The sequence below is a fragment of the Hippoglossus stenolepis genome, chromosome 1, assembly GCF_022539355.2.
Source record: "Hippoglossus stenolepis isolate QCI-W04-F060 chromosome 1, HSTE1.2, whole genome shotgun sequence".
NCBI classification, from domain to species: domain Eukaryota; kingdom Metazoa; phylum Chordata; class Actinopteri; order Pleuronectiformes; family Pleuronectidae; genus Hippoglossus; species Hippoglossus stenolepis.
In genome coordinates, this window is record NC_061483.1 from 566514 (window position 1) to 585122 (window position 18609).

Below are 18609 nucleotides of genomic sequence, written 5' to 3' on the forward strand. Positions count from 1 at the left end.
CGTCTCAGCCTGTTTTCATATCATCAAATAACTAAATAAACCAAACTGATCAGAAACACTTGAACAAACTTCAGTGAGATGAGAACGACCTGAAATGACAGAAACATCTTCACAAACATTTATTTAATGTCTACTTAGATTTTTGTGTGTGGTCCATGTCCCATCTGCTAACATGGAGGAGGTGGGGTATATACTGCAGTAAGTCACCAGGGGGCGATGCAGATGATTTGGCTTCACTTTTGAGGAGCTGTCATGTCTGTGGTTTAAACTGCGTCAGTGTCACATGGATGTATCGACAGGACAAGGAGGTGGTCAGGGTGGATGGTGGTCGTACCACACGTCACATGACTGTCACATGGCTGTCACATGACTGTCACATGACTGTCACATGGCTGTCACATGACTGTCACATGACTGTCACATGGCTGTCACATGACTGTCACATGACTGTCACATGGCTGTCACATGGCTGTCACATGACTGTCACATGACTGTCACATGACTGTCACATGGCTGTCACATGGCTGTCACATGACTGTCACATGGCTGTCACATGGCTGTCACATGACTGTCACATGGCTGTCACATGACTGTCACATGACTGTCACATGGCTGTCACATGACTGTCACATGGCTGTCACATGACTGCACATGATCACATGACTGTCACACCAGAGAGCAGGGTTCATATCCCTGGTTCAGTTTAGTGAGAGATGAGGTTTTGGTTAAATATGAAGAAACAGGTTTAGAGTCACTGAACTTTCTCTGTTTCAAACCTGATAGATTCAGACCTAGTTCCTGTCGAGTGACTCGGTGGCAAAGTGATTCACACAGAACGAGCCCAGATTGATGCCAGATTGCATAAAGGTGCGAGTGCAGCTGTTAAATGTCTCTCGACATAAAACCTCTCCAGCTTTGTGCTGCTCTCCTCCAATGAAACCGCCGGCTGGTTTCCTGCCTGGAAACATGAGCCTGCTTCAGCTCGTGCTCCAGGAGAAGATGGAGGCTGTAAGATCTGGACCTCCAGCAGATCCTGCTCAGTGTCCTGTGGCTGCTCCACCATCCACTGCAGTTTATCTTGCGTTGCTGTCGATGGAGAGTTGATCTCTGTCGTGGACGGATTTTCATTTGTGACTAAAGATTTTTATTCCTGATCATGTTTGAATGTTTTGAAGAAGATTCACAAGGAGGTTTTTAGAACAGACTTACAGATGTTGATTGTTCTTCTACACTTGATAAATAAAATCACTGCCTGTAAAAAAGTACATATATGAATGTTAGTGCAGTGAAAGAAATCTGACTCTTACTCCTGCTTCCACACAAACTGTTACACATGTGAAGTTATAATGCATCTGTTAAAGAGAAAGATTTAAAAACACACAACTAGAACACACACTGAGCTGAGCCGTCAGTTTTCACTTGTACAACCAAGTAGCTTCGAATGATGAACTTGGTTTGAAATCGTAACTTGAAGCTGTTTCTCAGTCGTGTAGAAATGAAACACTCTTGATCTCGAACACAAAGCAGCGCTGAGGCTGATGTCTGCAGCTTTTCTTTCCTCCTGATGAAAAGTGACTCATAGTTGAGATACTAGATAGATGTCAACCTGGTGGTGGCGCTAGAGGACAGGTCAGAGACACTAAGCTTCATCGTTGAATGTTTGTAATTCAACTACAAGTTGTTGAGGTATCTCAGTCAGAACCAGAGTTGTGGAACCTGACCCCCTTTCATGTGTTTGTCCTCAGGAACCTACCAAGGCCAGTGGTTGGGTGGGATGCGTCATGGTTATGGCGTGCGGCAGAGTGTACCGTACGGCATGGCGGCCATCATCCTCTTCCCTCTGCGAACATCAATAAACTCCCTCCGCTCCGAGCACAGCCACGGCGTCCCGGCTGTGCTGGAGGACGGCACCACCACCGCGCCCACAGATGGGGTGGTGGCCGGGCTGGCCGGGAGCCCAGTGGGCCGAGGTGGGTTTGCTCTGACGGCGCCAAGTGAAGCTGAACGCCAGAGGAAAAGAAAAGGTCGTTTCCGTCAGTCCATCCTGAGCGGCCTGAAGCTGCGACGCTCCGAGTCCAAAAGCTCGCTGGCCAGTCAGCTCAGCAAGCAGAGCTCCTTCTGCAGCGAGGCCGGCATGAGCACCGTCAGCTCTGCGGCCTCCGACATCCACTCCAACGCCAGCGAGGGCGAGCAGGGCCCCCCTGTGGACGCCACTGTCACTGAAATGTATGCAGGGGAGTGGCGGAGCGACCAGAGGGCGGGCTGGGGCGTGAGCCGCCGTTCGGACGGCCTCCATTACACAGGCGAATGGGTGGGGAACAAGAGGCATGGATACGGCTGCACCACCTTCCCTGACAGCACCAAGGAGGAGGGGAAGTACAAGCAGAACGTGCTGGTGAGCGGAAAGCGCAAGAACCTGATTCCACTGAGGGCCAGTAAGATCAGGGAGAAGGTGGACCGAGCGGTCGAAGCCGCTGAGAAGGCCGCAGACCTCGCCAAGCAGAAAGCAGAGATCGCCATGTCCAGGTCAGACCGGTACCTTAACATAACAAACGTAGCATTTTCACCATCGAGGTCCTTTATGTTCTCTCCACCTTCAGATTAAATTATGATTATTATTATCAACGATTATTTTAAACTCACAAAGAAATTATAAAACAATTCAAACAAAAAACACTAAATCTAAACAAAATTGACTTTTGTCATCACCGTGAAGCAGAAAATACATTTGGGTCACATCGTAAAAGTTGTTTCTCTTATTGAAGGATTATCGTTCATGCATTGATGCGTAAGAAGCATTTTACTTGAATGAATCATTTGCTCGCACAAGATCACAGGAATTGAAATGTTCCTAAATCAGTAATGTCTGTAATTATCCTCCCTGTTGGTGCTTTGATAATAAAGAAAGGTGGTGAAACCTTCAAAGTCAGAATGTTTGTGCCTGTGATGTTCAGGATGAGCCACGCTCGGGGGAAGGCGGAGGCGGCGGAAGGAGTCGCACTCAAAGCCACAGAGGAGTGTCGACTGGCCCGGATCACTGCCAAGGAGCTGTCCCCCTCCTTCCACATCTACGGGAACGGTGAGCACACACACTCACACACACACACACACACACACACACACTCACACACACACACACACACACACACACACTCACACACACACACACACACACACACATCACACTCACACACACACACACACATACACACTCACACACACACACACACACACACACACACACACACACACACTCACCACACACACACACACACACACACACACACACACACACACAATTAGAGCCAAATCGTTTCATTGGTTCTTCTCTCCAACTGTCTTCATAGGGCTCGAATGTCAAAGGCCCAAGCACCAGGACGCCAAGGACAAAGACCACGAGGTCATCTCCACGGGGACAGACAGTCCGGAGCTGTGCACGCCGGACACCACGCCGCCTGTGATAACACCTGATCTGAGCCCCGTGCTGAGCGTACCCACCTCGCCGCCCCACAGCCCCCCCAAGCACGCCCACCGCCCCAGAAATGCTTGCTTCATGCGCCAGAGTGCCGTGGATGATCAGGGCGGGGCCGAGATCCAGGTGCTGGTGGAGGGGCGGGGGGTGGATCTGCCGAGCGGAGGGGCTAACAACTGGACCGATGACATGTACCCGGAGCGGGGGGGCAGCAGCCGCTCCACCACGCCCTCCCTTCTGGAGGAGCAGGAGGCCCAAATTAACGGCCACGAGCAAACCCCTCTGTCCAACCACAAACCGCGGGAGAAATCCTCGTCCAATCACAAGTCACGGGAACACGCTTCCTCCTACAGAGCGTGGGAGCACTCCCTGTCCAACCAAAAGCCCTCCAAGCACGCCTCCTCCAATCACAAGTCGAGGGAGTACTCATCCTCCAATCACAAAACATGGGATCATTCTTCCACCAATCATAAGCCCTGCGAGCACGCCTCTTCCAACTACAAGCCGCAGGTGCACATTTTATCCAATCACAAAGCCTTGGAACATAACATGTCCAATCACAAGACTTCTGAGCATGCTTCTTCCAATCACAAGTCCCAAGATTATATCTCCTCTAATCACAATGCAAAGGACCACGTCTCCTCTACTTATAACCCTCGAGAGCATGTCTACTCCAACCACCATCCGAAGCAGCACAACCCCTCCAACCACAAGCTTAACGAGCATAACGAGCACGCTGGAACCGACCAAAGGCTCGACGGCCTCACCGTGGGCTGGACTGCCGAGAGCACCCTTAGGTGGAGCCCCGCCCACTCACGCCTCACAGAGCAGGACGAGGAGCGGATGAATGACTATACGGTGGACATGAGGCTTCAGTGTCCGGACTCACAAATGTCTAGGGGGCTGGGCCACCAGTCCCCGGCCCCCCAGAACAACAGGCTGCGAGCCCGAGGCCTGCGGCCGGTCAGAGAAGGATCCATGGACTCTGTACAGATGCTGGACAACCTGAATGTGGGGGCGGAGCTGGAGGAGTGGCCGCTGCACAGGGACCTCACCCTCTCCCCGCCCCTAAAGTCTCAACCCATCACTCTGGAGCAGGAAGGAGATCATCTCACGCTCAAATCAAACTCAGTGAGTACGCTCACCTTAAAGAGACTCAGATTACAATTATCAGTAGGAACAATATGAAGTATTCCTCTTTTTGATTTAGATGGAAACATTCAAACCAAACTACGAGCCGTGTGGGAAACATGTATTCAGCCTGATTTACTGGAAATCCTCAAATCTAGTGTTTAATTATTTAGGCAGAAAGAGTAAAAATCTCTGAGTGTGACTCATGTTCAACATCCACACAGCTGCTCTGAGCAGGAATCACCTTCAGTGGAACTAAGGTTTTAATTCAATTATTGAAGGCGGAGGTTGATCATTTTAACGAGTGTTATGACTGTAAAATGTTTTCATGCTCTAATGTTCAGAATCACGTTCCTCAGACTGTCCATCGCTGCAGCTCCTCTTTCAGCCTCTGTCTCAAAGTCTTGGTTTTAGCTCCTGTCTCTTTAAGACCCATCTCCTGCTCTGACCAATCAGAGCAGACTGGACTCTGAGCGGCCTCTTGCAATTTTAACTGTTTAACTTCTCACTTGTTGACGGATGTTCAGACCAGAGGTCAGGGGTCAGCGGTCAGAGGTCAGAGGTCAGAGGTCAGGTGTTTCAGCTTGTGTCAGGAGCTGCAGTGTTTCCTGTGGGGGAGGAGCCACCTTCACCACAGACTTTGATCTTTTTAATTTGCAGAACTGTTACAACATTACACACAACTCGTTAAACGAGTCGTCTCACTCTGAACTCAACAGCAGCTCGTTATCCCTCCTCTGCTTGTTCTCCCTCTCTCTCTCTCTCTCTCTCTCTCTCTCTCTCTCTCTCTCTCTCTCTCTCTCTCTCTCTCTCTCTCTCTCTCTCTCTCTCTCTCTCTCTCTGTCTCTCTCTCTGTCTCTCTCTCTCTCTCTCTCTCTCTCTCTCTCCCTCTCTCTCTCTCTCTCTCTCTCTCTCTCTCTCTCTCTCTCTCTCTCTCTCTCTCTCTCTCTCTCTCTCTCCCTCTCTCTCTCTCTCTCTCTCTCTCTCTCTCCCTCTCTCTCTCTCTCTCTCTCTGTCTCTCTCTCTCTCTCTGTCTCTCTCTCGCTCTCTCTCTCTGTCTCTCTCTCTCCCTCTCTCTCTCTCTCTCTCTCTCTCTCTCTCTCTCTCTCTGTCTCTCTCTCTCTCTCTCTCTCTGTCTCTCTCTCTCTCTCTCTCTCTCTCTGTCTCTCCCTCTCTCTCTCTCTCTCTCTCTCTCTCTCTCTCTCTCTGTCTCTCTCTCTCTCTCTCTCTCTGTCTCTCCTCTCTCTCTCTCTCTCTCTCTCTGTCTCTCTCTCTCTCTCTCTCTCTCTCTCTCTCTCTCTCTCTCTCTCTCTCTCCCTCTCTCTCTCTCTCTCTCTCTCTCTCTCTCTCTCTCTCTCTCTGTCTCTCTCTCTCTCTCTCTCTCTCTCTCTCTCTCTCTCTCTCTCTCTCTCTTTCTTGCTCTCCATGTCTCTAAACTCTGAAACATGGGGTGATGACCATCATAGTCAAATCAACGACATTGTCCACATCAGAAATGATCAGAATTCCACTTTACAAGAAGAACTGTGAGAATAATAAAACGTCGTAGGGCGATTGTTTGTATGTAACTTATTAAAGGATCTAATGAAGCTGCAGCAGATACTATTACAATCAGCACTTGATCACTTATTGATTGTTCTGTTCATGGTGAAGTGTGTGTTTCTGGTTTGTGTTGTGTAGTAACTGCTCTCTCTCTCTCTCTCTCTCTCTCTCTCTCTTTTAGGGCTCCAGCTCTATTCTGGTGGTTATGGTCATTTTACTCAATATTGGAGTAGCCATTCTTTTCATTCACTTCTTTATTTAAGCTTATACAGGTATGATCTACTAAGACTTATTGATAACTACGGTATATTATATTATTACTTACTGGGACGGACATTTTGCCGATTGGACTGGAGCCCGCAGCCGGAGTGACGGACACATCAGAGCCTTTCTACTGTTGCTACCGGACTCTTCACCTCTGTCAACACCCGATTCAGTTTCTCTGAGAACTCTTCCTTTTCAAATGCTTGTTTTGAGCTTGTGACCACAGAGGAGGGTTATTGGTGGAAGAAGGTAAAGTGCAGCTTCAGACGAGCGTGGTGCACCAGGACCACATGCATGGGTGTCCATCACATACTGCTAAAGGGACTGGAGATGGCACAGGCATCCGTTTTATTTTCCACCGCTTTAGATAAGAATATAGCAACTCTTGTTTCCTGGTTATCATGAGAAACATGACACACTCACTTCATCCACACACAATAACCCCCTTTGCCTTTGAACCCTTTGCCCTCTCAGTCCACCAGTCCCTCCGCACTATGCGCTACATACAGAACTATGCTGCAAGAGTAGATCCATTTTAAAGGGCTCCGTCATTATTCTTTTCTTATTTTTCCACAAACATAAACACACAACCATTGCATGAGGCTGTGTGGGATTTTAAAAAGTGCATTTTCTATCCCTTTAACATCACCGTTCTGTCCTCATTTGTACGCACTCATCCCGACTGTCACTTCTTGTCACTGCACCTGTCGGCAGGAGATTTGGAAATCACTTCACGTCCGACCACGTCACAGAATCTGACCCAATCAGATTCACGTTTGATCCGCGAATCAAACGCCATCGACCGACGCCGGCCAAGACCCGAGCGCCTGACCCCTCGAGGAACATCCACCAGTTCATCGTGAAGTGAAGTGAAATTTAATGTCGACCCACATGACGCACACATTCGCACGCAAAGAGAAAACCACATAGACACATGTAACTGCTGACATACTGAGGAGGATTCAGCCTTGCCCCTTTGTACAGCCTTGAGACTGTTATGTTATAACCACTAATTCTACTATATATGTGTATGTGTCATTATTATTCAAGTTTCTTACTTTTGCAGTTTGCAAGACAGAGAGAATGCTGAGTGCCTCGTATTTATCCATTTTCCTTCTCAAATTGATTTAAACCGCGGCCCTATCAAACCCCCACGTGGGCAGACGACGAGGAGACGACCCTTCAACATTAGGGAAGGTGACCCCCCCCACCCCCCGACATGCAACCCTTCCTCCTCACCCTGAAATGGCATGCACTGTTTGGTCTCTCTCCCACTCCCCCTGGTGGACCAGTCAAAAAGGGAAACACGGGGTTTGTACGGTGTCATTTCCAGACACTCTTTGGGCCGGATGAGATTTTTTTCAGCATGTTTGTTTCGCCTGCTCAATCTGGTGTCAGTGTGTGAGTTTCTCCCTCTCGTCTCTTTTATCCAGCAACACGAGGCTACGTGAGACATGGAGAGCGGTGTAAAATAAACGCTAGCTTTTAACTCTCAGTGGATACTGAAAATGTCCAGAGTTTATGAATGATATAAAAAGAAACTCTCTGCTACTGTATGTTTTATACTTCGCACCCAGTGGCATCATCATGTTGTGACATCATTGCATGCCCGAGCATGCTCTTTCTTACTCTTTGGTTTATGAGGTTGTTTCAAAGTTAATGTGGAGAAAATAATGAAATGTTTGAAATTAATGAGTCTGGTGTGGTTATTGATGCCGTCTGTGATTGTTGTACTTCATGAAAGCTGCTGAAGGAAACTGCACCTACTACTACTACTACTACTACTACTACTACTACTTATGCAGTTGCTGCTACTACTAATTCTACTTCTACTACTGCGTGAGGTCGAGTTGGATGAGGACAAATAAAACGGGACCAGTGATGAGAGAAATACTCTTGACTGAAGTAAAAGTAGAAAAACCACAATGCAGAAATACTAAATGAAAAGTTTTACATAAGTTAAAGAACAAAAGTATCAGGTCAAAAGAGATGAGATGAGAAATATAAATTCATTAATTAATTACTATATATAAAATAAGACAGTGAATGTATATAGTGTATATAAATATGTACAATATGTGTAGGTCATTAATGACGATCTGCTTCTGATGTAAATATAAAGGCTCGTTCTTAAGTAACACAATGGTTTTTAGTTTCTGTTTCTTTAATTTTCTGAATAACAAGAAAACAGGTTATGATGAGAACATAGTGAGGAGGATTTTAATTTGACTCTTTCAGCTCCAGATTCCAAAAACTGTCCCTTTAAATACCACAAGTCAGAAAATATACAACAGACAAATGTCACTATTAATAAATGAGTTGTGAAGAAAACCTGAACATTTTCAAGGCCAACGTTTCCACTTCATAGCACGTTGGTGAGTATAATAAACCAAGTGTGTTAATGAACATCACTGCTCACTGCGTTTACATGTTTTTACAAATGTCCTCTGCTGTGAAAAGAGGTTTAACAAACCACTTCTGTAAATGTGCGAATCTTTGTGTCCTGAGATGAGCTGAAATAAATCAGCAGTTTTATATATATATCTAATTATATATATAAATATTGTAAGTAAACACAACATGGTCCCTTTCAGCAGATGACTCGTAACAATCAGTGAACTTTATTCTTTACACTCGTGTTTCACTCAACACATCTGGAGCTTCGGGGTCTTCTCCTGATGTGTTATCACGTGGGAAGTTCAGGGGACTCGAACCCTGCACCAAGATGAAGTAGAACTGAAGAACAACTGTCATCAAACAGGAGTTATTTATATTTAATATGAATATGAATCTTAAAGTATTTTAAAGACTTGAATGAATGAGAGCCACAGCGCCCCCTGCAGCCACAGTGAGGAACTGCCTCTGACAGTGTTTTAAAAGCAGATCTTTTTTCCTTTGATCCGGTTTCTATCTTTCCTGTCGGACTCGGTTCCTCCCGGTTCCTCCCGGTTCTCCCCGGTTCTCCCCGGTTCTCTCCTCGGGCTCCCGGTGAGGCTCCGGGATGGAGCGGCTGTAGCAGCGGCAGCTCGGCGGGTCGCTCCGGGGCGGTTTCCGGTGTCCGTCCGTCTGCAGGGGGATGGCGTCCGGCTTCAAGCGCATCCACCGCCGGTCCTCCGAGTCCCACACACACCGAAGGCTGTCGAGCCCAGGCGGCAGCGAGACGCGTCGGTGAGCCGCTCGGTGAGTTACCGGGGAGCCGTCATTGTTCCGGTCGGTCGTGTATTTGTGAGGAGGTTCGCGCTGCTCGGCTGCTCCGGTTCGGGCTCCGGGAGGCCTGCTCGCCGCGGAGCCTCCGTCCGGCCATTAAGCGGCTTTTCTACCGAGGCGACGCGGCCTGGAAGCCGCCGTCGCCCCGGGCTCCTCCGCCTCTGCCTGGGTCCGAATGCGCAGATCGGTCCCACGGAAGCCGCCGCTGGGTGCGTTCGTTCCCCGCAGAGGAAGATGGAGGAAATATCAGAGAAGCTCCAGGTGTTTGGAAGCGTTAGCTTTAGCTGTTAGCCCACAAGCTAACGCCTGTTAGCCGCTGCGTCCTGAAACCGAAACAGTTTGTGTAGAAAACGACATTTTGATCTGGAATGAAACCTGATCGAGCCGCGGACACATGATCCGTGCGTCCGCGGCTCGTTTGCACCGTTTAACCTGTAAAATGCGCGTTTACAGCAGAGATACGACCGCTACACACTGACGTGCGTTTCAGGAAATAGACCGAGCCCACTTCTTGCTTTATAACCGTGAATGTTTCGGTCCCAGTGAACCGTCCTGGAGCTTGTCACCGTCTATCTGCAGGAGCAGCCTCAGCTGTGTGCAAACCGAGGTTTGCTCCAGATCTTCTGTGGCTTCTCCTCTGGACTGCTTCTGTTCCTTCTTCATTCATCTGGGGAGAATCTGCACGATGAAATGTGTGGTGACGTCCTCAAATGAATTATGGGATCTGACTAATCAACAAACTATTATTTAGATTCTCTTTTTGTTCATTGAAACTAAATCATGAATCCAATTCAATCGTCACTTTGCAGAGACAAATGTTTAATTAACAAAGTCACGTGAGAATTAAAACAGCAAAACCTTTGACTTCAGAGTCTGAGGATTTGGTTTTTGCTCAATTTGTGCTTAAAAACTATTGAAGAAATGAAGATTATGAAAATACTACAATTATTTTTCTGCCAAGCGAATAATATTCGTAATAGCATCTTTGTATATTACTTAAAAACTAACAATCAGTCATAAAAGAATAAAAACATTGAATGCGTGACAGAAATTTAGGTATAAAACTATAAATAAACACTATAATTGTGTGGAATCAGGGCATGAGGTGAGATAGAAATATGTCTGAAGCTTTGAACCCAAGGAAGCTGTCCAAACCTGGATCAAAGTCTAATTATTACTGATCATCAAAGGACGATTCATTGTCTTCGTGTCAATCGATGGATCTAATTCACTGTTTATTTCCTGACAATAAGACAGAATCCACCATTCCCTGAAACGAAGCCTACAATGTGTGAAGGTTTCATCTTGTACATTGCTTTTTATAATAGATCATGTTGGAAGCTGCTGTGTTTCCACAGGACTGAACTGTTAACGTCTGCATTTCATTGTATTTACTCGTTCAAATCTTTCTTTTGCTTCATGTATATTTAATAATGTTGTTTACGTTACAGTTTTTTTTATTTCCCTCCAGATTTCCTCGTCCGTCTCAAAGGAGGTGTGTACATGCAGACATAGCACTCGGATCCTCTCTGTGTGCTAGTTACCGTTTCTAGAAGCACATCCAGCCCTGCAGCTTGGAGCTGAACCCCCCTCTTCTCCCGAGCATCGAGTCCCTGCATGCGAAGTGGAGCGATGACGGAGGCATGGCAGCAGCAGCATGCAGTGGCTCCACCCTCTGTAGTGCACACGCTCCCCCAGGGGGCCGACAACCCCCTGGGCTGCACAGTGTACGGAGTCGTCCTGCAGGCCGATGCCTCGCTGCAGCAGCCCCAGCACGGCCAGCAGCACTCTGTTCAAGCCCAGCAGCCCTCCCTGCAGGTGGGAGGCGAGAGAGGGCACAAGTGTGGAGCCTGCGGTCACGACATATCTCACCTGGCCAACCCTCATGAGCACCAGTGCATGGTGAACCAGGACCGATCCTTCCAGTGTACGCAGTGCATGAAGATCTTCAGCCAGGCGACGGACCTGCTGGAGCATCAGTGTGTGCAGGTGGAGCAGAAGCCTTTTGTGTGCGGTGTGTGTAAGATGGGCTTCTCGCTGCTCACTTCCCTGGCTCAGCATCACAACTCGCACGGCAACGGGAACAACCCGATGAAGTGCTCCATCTGTGAGAAAACCTACCGGCCTGGGTCTGGAAACGTCACACCGACCTCGTCAGCTGCCAACCCCCAGCAGCCCTCCACCGGCGAGACGTCCGGCGGCGGTGCAGCGATCAGTGCCTCGTCTCCGCCTGCGTTTGAGGCCTCTGCACCCGACAGGCCATATAAGTGCTCAGTGTGCCATAAGGCCTTCCGACATTTGTCAGAGCTGACCCGCCATGAGAGAGTACACACTGGTGAAAAGCCGTATAAATGTGACACGTGTGACAAAAGCTTCAGCCAGTCTTCTCACCTGGCACACCACCAGCGCACACACAGCTCTGAGCGGCCGTACAAATGCGCCGTGTGCGAGAAGAGCTTTAAGCATCGCTCTCACCTTGTGCGGCACATGTACGCTCATTCGGGCGAGCACCTGTTCAAGTGCAATTTGTGTGAGATGCACTTTAAGGAGTCGTCCGAGCTCCTGCACCATCAATGCCAGCCTGAGGGGGAGAGGCCTTTCCGCTGCGGTTCATGTGGAAAGAGTTTCAAGCGCCCGTCTGACCTGCGGCAGCACGAACGCACCCACTCAGAGGAGCGACCTTTCCAGTGCGAGGAGTGCCAGATGAGCTTCAAACAGCAGTACGCGCTCGTACGCCACCGTCGCACTCACAAAAATCCAGCTGATCGCCCATTCAAGTGTAACCTGTGCGATAAGGGATTCCTGCAGCCGTCCCACCTGCTCTACCACCAGCAGGTTCACGGTATGGAAAGTCTTTTTAAATGTGCATCCTGCCAGAAGTCTTTCAGCCAATCAGGAGAGCTGCTGAGGCACAAATGTGGAGGTGAAGTGGAGAAGCCGTACAAGTGCGACGTGTGTGGCAAAGGTTACAAAAAGAATTCAACGCTGCAGCGCCACCAGAACTCTCACTGCACAGAGAAGCCGCTGAAATGCTCTCTGTGCGACAAGCGCTTTGTGTCGTCCTCCGAGTTCGTCCAGCACCGCTGCGACCCGACCCGAGAAAAGCCGCTGAAATGTCCTGATTGTGAAAAGCGCTTTAGGTACTCGTCAGAGCTGCAGCGCCATCGCAGAGTTCACACAGGAGAGAAGCCTTTCAAGTGTGCCAGCTGCGACAAGAGCTTCAAGCAACGCGAGCACCTGGCCAAGCACCAGAGCGTGCACTCGCGGGAGACACAGTTTAAGTGTGTGTGGTGTGGGGAGCGTTTCGTCGACCTCACGGCTTTGCAGGAGCACACGGTTCAGCACACTGCCGAGGGCGAGAGTTTCCCCGAAGCCCCCTGCATCCCATGAACAGCAGTGCCCCTCAGACAGCAAACATGACATTAGCCCTCAAAGCAACGTGGGCCAGCCCCTGCTCTCCCATTTGTAGTTTATAATATGCACCCATTAATTATCTTTAATAATTTTTAGTATTCGTAGGACTCGGCTCATCCTCATCCTCCATTGAGTAAAACACCCTAAACCGACAGAGGGGGTCAGGATCCCTCTTCTTCTTTTGGAACTCGGAGGGGGGGGGAAGAAAGAAAGAAGGAAAAAGGCTTGTAATGTAAAATGTGGGAAGATCTTGATTTTGTTTAGTACAGAGTGTGGGACCTTATTCTGTGGTTGCATGTGATCGTCTGTTTTGTAACTGTTGATTCTGTCATCGAGAAAGATGGGAACAATTTCCAGGCAGTTGTCAGATAACGTGTGTGTGCTCATGTTAAACTCCTCTGAAATCCACGTGCCTTTTTATTTTAAACCCGTCACTCCTTTTGTGTTTTTCTGTTTCTTTCATGTCCAGTGTAGCTGAACCCTCCCACCTGTACTTAGCGGCTGGCTTGTGCAGCAGTATACTTTCACATACTAGATCTTAGGTAGTCTCATCTGTTTGTGCATGAGTATTTATCACACTTAAATATCACTGTTGTATTATAGGTTTGGTTTATTTAGGAAAACATCCTAAGAAGAAGAAAAAAAATTGGATTTGTGAAAATGTATAGCCTGTGTCCTATGAAATCTGTGTTGTTGCATCTTTTTATTAAAACAATGACATCTAGGTAACTAACCCATACCTATCTTGTCATACATACACTTGACGTGCAATAGAACATGCACAATATAATATTTATGACTACTGATTCATGGCATAGTCTACTCTGTTATATTATAGATTGTGTGTATACGCTTATGTAAACATTGAGAACTGTATAGTGCTTCTGTTACATGCTTTTGTATTCACGATGAATGAGCTTGCTGTATTTTGCAAGCACTTTAGTTTCGGTTCCAGATGGATCGTCACAAGGTTCAACCTGACAAGACGAGCATTATCCTGCTAACTTGCCACAACCTAGCTGTGTTAGTGACTGTGCGATTAGATCTAACAAAAGTCATGTTTTTTTATTTTGATGAATTGGCCTTGTTACATCCTCACAGGATTCCGCCTCCTGGTCCACACCAGACGCTCAGCAGATGAGTCCACGTAGCCTCAAAGTTACAACTTGCGTGTTGGTTAATACCAGGGATAAAGTAAGAAAACGTGTACTTTAGTTTAACGTGTGGCTTCCTATATTCTGTACAATCTTTGCAGTATATTTAAAAGAAGGTTTTTGGAGTTTCCAAAATCACAGTCAAAGGTAATGACAGTGATTTCAGTCCTGGTGAGTCAACATGAAAAGCTCCTGCAGGAGGATGAGCAAGTGTAATGAAGTGTTGAATTTACACATGGATATCGATATAGAGTCCTGTTCATATTGTATACAGAATTCAAATAAACCACCCTTATAAAAACAGGTGTGCATCGTTTCATCACAGCAAACTATTATAAGAACTTTTATTGTTTTCATTATCAATCGATTATTGTCTATAAAATGTCAGGAAACTGAAAAATATGAGTCCCAGAGGACAGTGTCATATTCTGTGATGTTTACAATGATGTCACTCAGTCCAGATCATAGCTGCAGAGGCACAAAGGTCAAATGAAATTAACATTGTTTGGTTCTGCACTGAATTACACATTAATATCAGTTTCCTAAACATGGCAGATATTTTTATTACGATCTATCATCAAGGAAAAGGTTGAATAACGTTTATCACAATGTTACAGAAAGTGAAAAGCAATATTTCGTCTGCCGCCTGATCCACAAAACGTCTTCTCTGACCGAGACCACTTCCTTCCACCAGGTTCACAGTGGATCTGCTCCTAAAGCTGTTTCTAATCAAACTGGGGGAAGCAGCAGATTCTCACCTGTAAACAAAGGTATTTTTAAAAGTCACTCAGATGTTTGATTGATCATCTGAACATTTACAGATCATTGTCTGATTAAAGTGGTGTTTCAGTTATCGGCTTGATAAAGAAATGCAGTTGAGTGAAACCTACATAAAACTGCAGTGTGGTTTCAGACGTGATACTAAAACACTTCTTAACGAGCTCCAATCAAGTTCTTACCACAACTCAGATCTTTACAAATAGCTCTATGTTGTGTTTTAATAGAATAACCACGTGTAGAATGTAGAATATAGAGTATAGAATCTTGAATGTAGAGTATAGAATCTTGAATGTAGAATATAGAGTATAGAATCTTGAATGTAGAGTATAGAATCTTGAATGTAGAATATAGAATCTTGAATGTAGAATCTAGAATGTAGAGTATAGAATCTTGAATGTAGAGTATAGAGTGTAGAGTATAGAATCTTGAATGTAGAGTGTAGAATCTTGAATGTAGAGTATAGAGTATAGAATCTTGAATGTAGAGTATAAATCTTGAATATAGAGTGTAGAGTATAGAATCTTGAATGTAGAGTATCGAGTATAGAATCTTGAATGTAGAATATAGAATCTTGAATGTAGAGTATAGAATCTTGAATGTAGAGTATAGAATCTTGAATGTAGAATATAGAATCTTGAATGTAGAATCTAGAATGTAGAGTATAGAATCTTGAATGTAGAGTATAGAGTGTAGAATCTTGAATGTAGAGTATAGAGTATAGAATCTTGAATGTAGAGTATAGAATCTTGAATGTAGAGTATAGAGTATAGAATCTTGAATGTAGAGTATCGAGTATAGAATCTTGAATGTAGAGTATAGAATCTTGAATGTAGAGTATAGAATCTTGAATGTAGAGTATAGAATCTTGAATGTAGAATATAGAATCTTGAATGTAGAATCTAGAATGTAGAGTATAGAATCTTGAATGTAGAGTATAGAGTGTAGAGTATAGAATCTTGAATGTAGAGTGTAGAATCTTGAATGTAGAGTATCGAGTATAGAATCTTGAATGTAGAGTATAGAGTATAGAATCTTGAATGTAGAGTATAGAGTGTAGAGTATAGAATCTTGAATGTAGAGTGTAGAATCTTGAATGTAGAGTATAGAGTATAGAATCTTGAATGTAGAGTATAGAGTATAGAATCTTGAATGTAGAATATAGAGTATAGAATCTTGAATGTAGAGTATAGAATCTTGAATGTAGAATATAGAATCTTGAATGTAGAATCTGAATGTAGAATCTTGAATGTAGAATATAGAATGTAGAGTATAGATCTTGAATGTAGAGTATAGAATCTTGAATGTAGAGTATAGAGTATAGAATCTTGAATGTAGAATATAGAGTATAGAATCTTGAATGTAGAGTATAGAATCTTGAATGTAGAATATAGAATCTTGAATGTAGAATCTAGAATGTAGAGTATAGAATCTTGAATGTAGAGTATAGAGTGTAGAGTATAGAATCTTGAATGTAGAGTGTAGAATCTTGAATGTAGAGTATAGAGTATAGAATCTTGAATGTAGAGTATAGAGTATAGAATGTAGAATATAGAATCTTGAATGTAGAGTATAGAATCTTGAATGTAGAGTATCGAGTATAGAATCTTGAATGTAGAGTGTAGAATCTTGAATGTAGAGTATAGAGTATATAATCTTGAATGTAGAATATAGAGTATAGAATCTTGAATGTAGAATATAGAATCTTGAATGTAGAATATAGAATCTTGAATATAGAGTATAGAATCTTGAAAGTAGAATATAGAATCTTGAATGTAGAGTATAGAATCTTGAATGTAGAATGTAGAGTATAGAGTATAGAATCTTGAATGTAGAGTATAGAATCTTGAATGTAGAATATAGAGTATAGAATGTAGAGTAGAGAATGTAGAGTATAGAGTATATAATCTTGAATGTTGAGTATAGAGGATAGAATGTAGAGTATCGAATGTAGAGTATAGAGTATATAATGTAGAGTATATAGTATAGAATGTAGAGTATAGAATGTAGAGTATAGAGTATATAATCTTGAATGTTGAGTATAGAGGATAGAATGTAGAGTATCGAATATAGAGTATAGAATGTAGAGTGTAGAGTATATAATGTAGAGTATAGAATGTAGAGTATGGAGTATAGAATGTAGAGTATAGAATGTAGAGTAGAATATAGAGTATAGAATCTTGAATGTAGAATATAGAATCTTGAATGTAGAGTATAGAATCTTGAATGTAGAATATAGAATCTTGAATGTAGAGTATAGAATCTTGAATGTAGAATATAGAATCTTGAATGTAGAGTATAGAATCTTGAATGTAGAATGTAGAGTATAGAATCTTGAATGTAGAGTATAGAGTATAGAATCTTGAATGTAGAATATAGAGTATAGAATGTAGAGTAGAGAATGTAGAGTATAGAGTATATAATCTTGAATGTTGAGTATAGAGGATAGAATGTAGAGTATAGAGTATAGAATGTAGAGTATAGAATGTAGAGTATAGAATCTTGAATGTAGAATATAGAATCTTGAATGTAGAGTATAGAATCTTGAATGTAGAGTATAGAGTATAGAATCTTGAATGTAGAATATAGAGTAGAGAATGTAGAGTAGAGAATGTAGAGTATAGAGTATATAATCTTGAATGTTGAGTATAGAGGATAGAATGTAGAGTATAGAGTATAGAATGTAGAGTATAGAATGTAGAGTATAGAATGTAGAGTATAGAGTATATAATCTTGAATGTTGAGTATAGAGGATAGAATGTAGAGTATAGAATATAGAGTATATAATGTAGAGTATATAGTATAGAATGTACAGTGTAGAATGTAGAGTATAGAATGTAGAGTATAGAATGTAGAATATAGAGTATAGAATGTAGAGTATAGAGTATAGAATGTAGAGTATAGAATGTAGAGTATATAATGTAGAGTATAGAATACAGAGTATAGAATGTAGAGTATAGAATAAAGAGTATAGAATGTAGAGTATGGAATGTAGAGTATATAATATAGAGTATAGAATGTAGAGTATAGAATATAGAATGTAGAGTATGGAATGTAGAGTATGAATACAGAGTATAGAATGTAGAGTATAGAATGTAGAGTATAGCATGTAGAATGTAGAGTATAGAATGTAGAGTATAGAATGTAGAGTATGGAATATAGAGTGTAGAATATAGAGTATAGAATGTAGAGTATAGAATGTAGAGTATAGAATGTAGAGTATAGAATACAGAGTATAGAATGTAGAGTATAGAATGTAGAGTATATAATATAGAGTATAGAATGTAGAGTATAGAGTATAGAATGTAGAATATAGAGTATAGAATGTAGAGTATAGACTGTAGAGTATAGAATGTAGAGTATAGAATACAGAGTATAGAATGTAGAGTATGGAATGTAGAGTGTAGAATGTAGAGTATAGAATATAGAGTATAGAATGTAGAGTATGGAATGTAGAGTATAGAATATAGTGTGTAGAGTATAGAGTATAGAATGTAGAGTATAGAGTATAGAATATAGAGTATATAGTATAGAATGTAGAGTATAGAGTATAGAATGTAGAGTATAGAGTACGGAATGTAGAGTATAGAATATAGAGTATGGAATGTAGAGTATGGAATATAGAGTATAGAATATAGAGTATAGAAT

General features: G+C 43.7%; 2 protein-coding genes across 2 annotated transcripts in view; both read left to right on the forward strand.

The window, feature by feature from the left end:
* jph3a (junctophilin 3a) overlaps positions 1–8101 on the forward strand; it is a 13403-nt gene extending 5302 nt beyond the window's left edge. Inside the window, exons 2-5 of the mRNA XM_035157293.2 lie at positions 1746–2526; positions 2955–3079; positions 3348–4603; positions 6327–8101. Of these exons, the coding sequence (XP_035013184.1) occupies positions 1746–2526; positions 2955–3079; positions 3348–4603; positions 6327–6407 (2243 nt within the window). The 3' untranslated portion in view covers positions 6408–8101. The remainder of the gene's footprint in view (positions 1–1745; positions 2527–2954; positions 3080–3347; positions 4604–6326) is intronic.
* A 1160-nt stretch (positions 8102–9261) lies between these two features.
* Positions 9262–14485, forward strand: LOC118109865 (zinc finger protein 319). Its single transcript, XM_035157306.2, has 2 exons — positions 9262–9589; positions 11088–14485. Exon 2 carries the CDS (start codon positions 11234–11236, stop codon positions 13004–13006), a length of 1773 nt encoding a protein of 590 aa, XP_035013197.1. The 5' UTR covers positions 9262–9589; positions 11088–11233; the 3' UTR covers positions 13007–14485.
* The last annotated feature ends 4124 nt before the right edge of the window (positions 14486–18609 follow it).

Bases quoted from the DNA above. Each gene is read 5' to 3' on its own strand.
- LOC118109865 (XM_035157306.2), top strand. From the start codon at position 11,234: ATGCGAAGTGGAGCGATGACGGAGGCATGGCAGCAGCAGCATGCAGTG.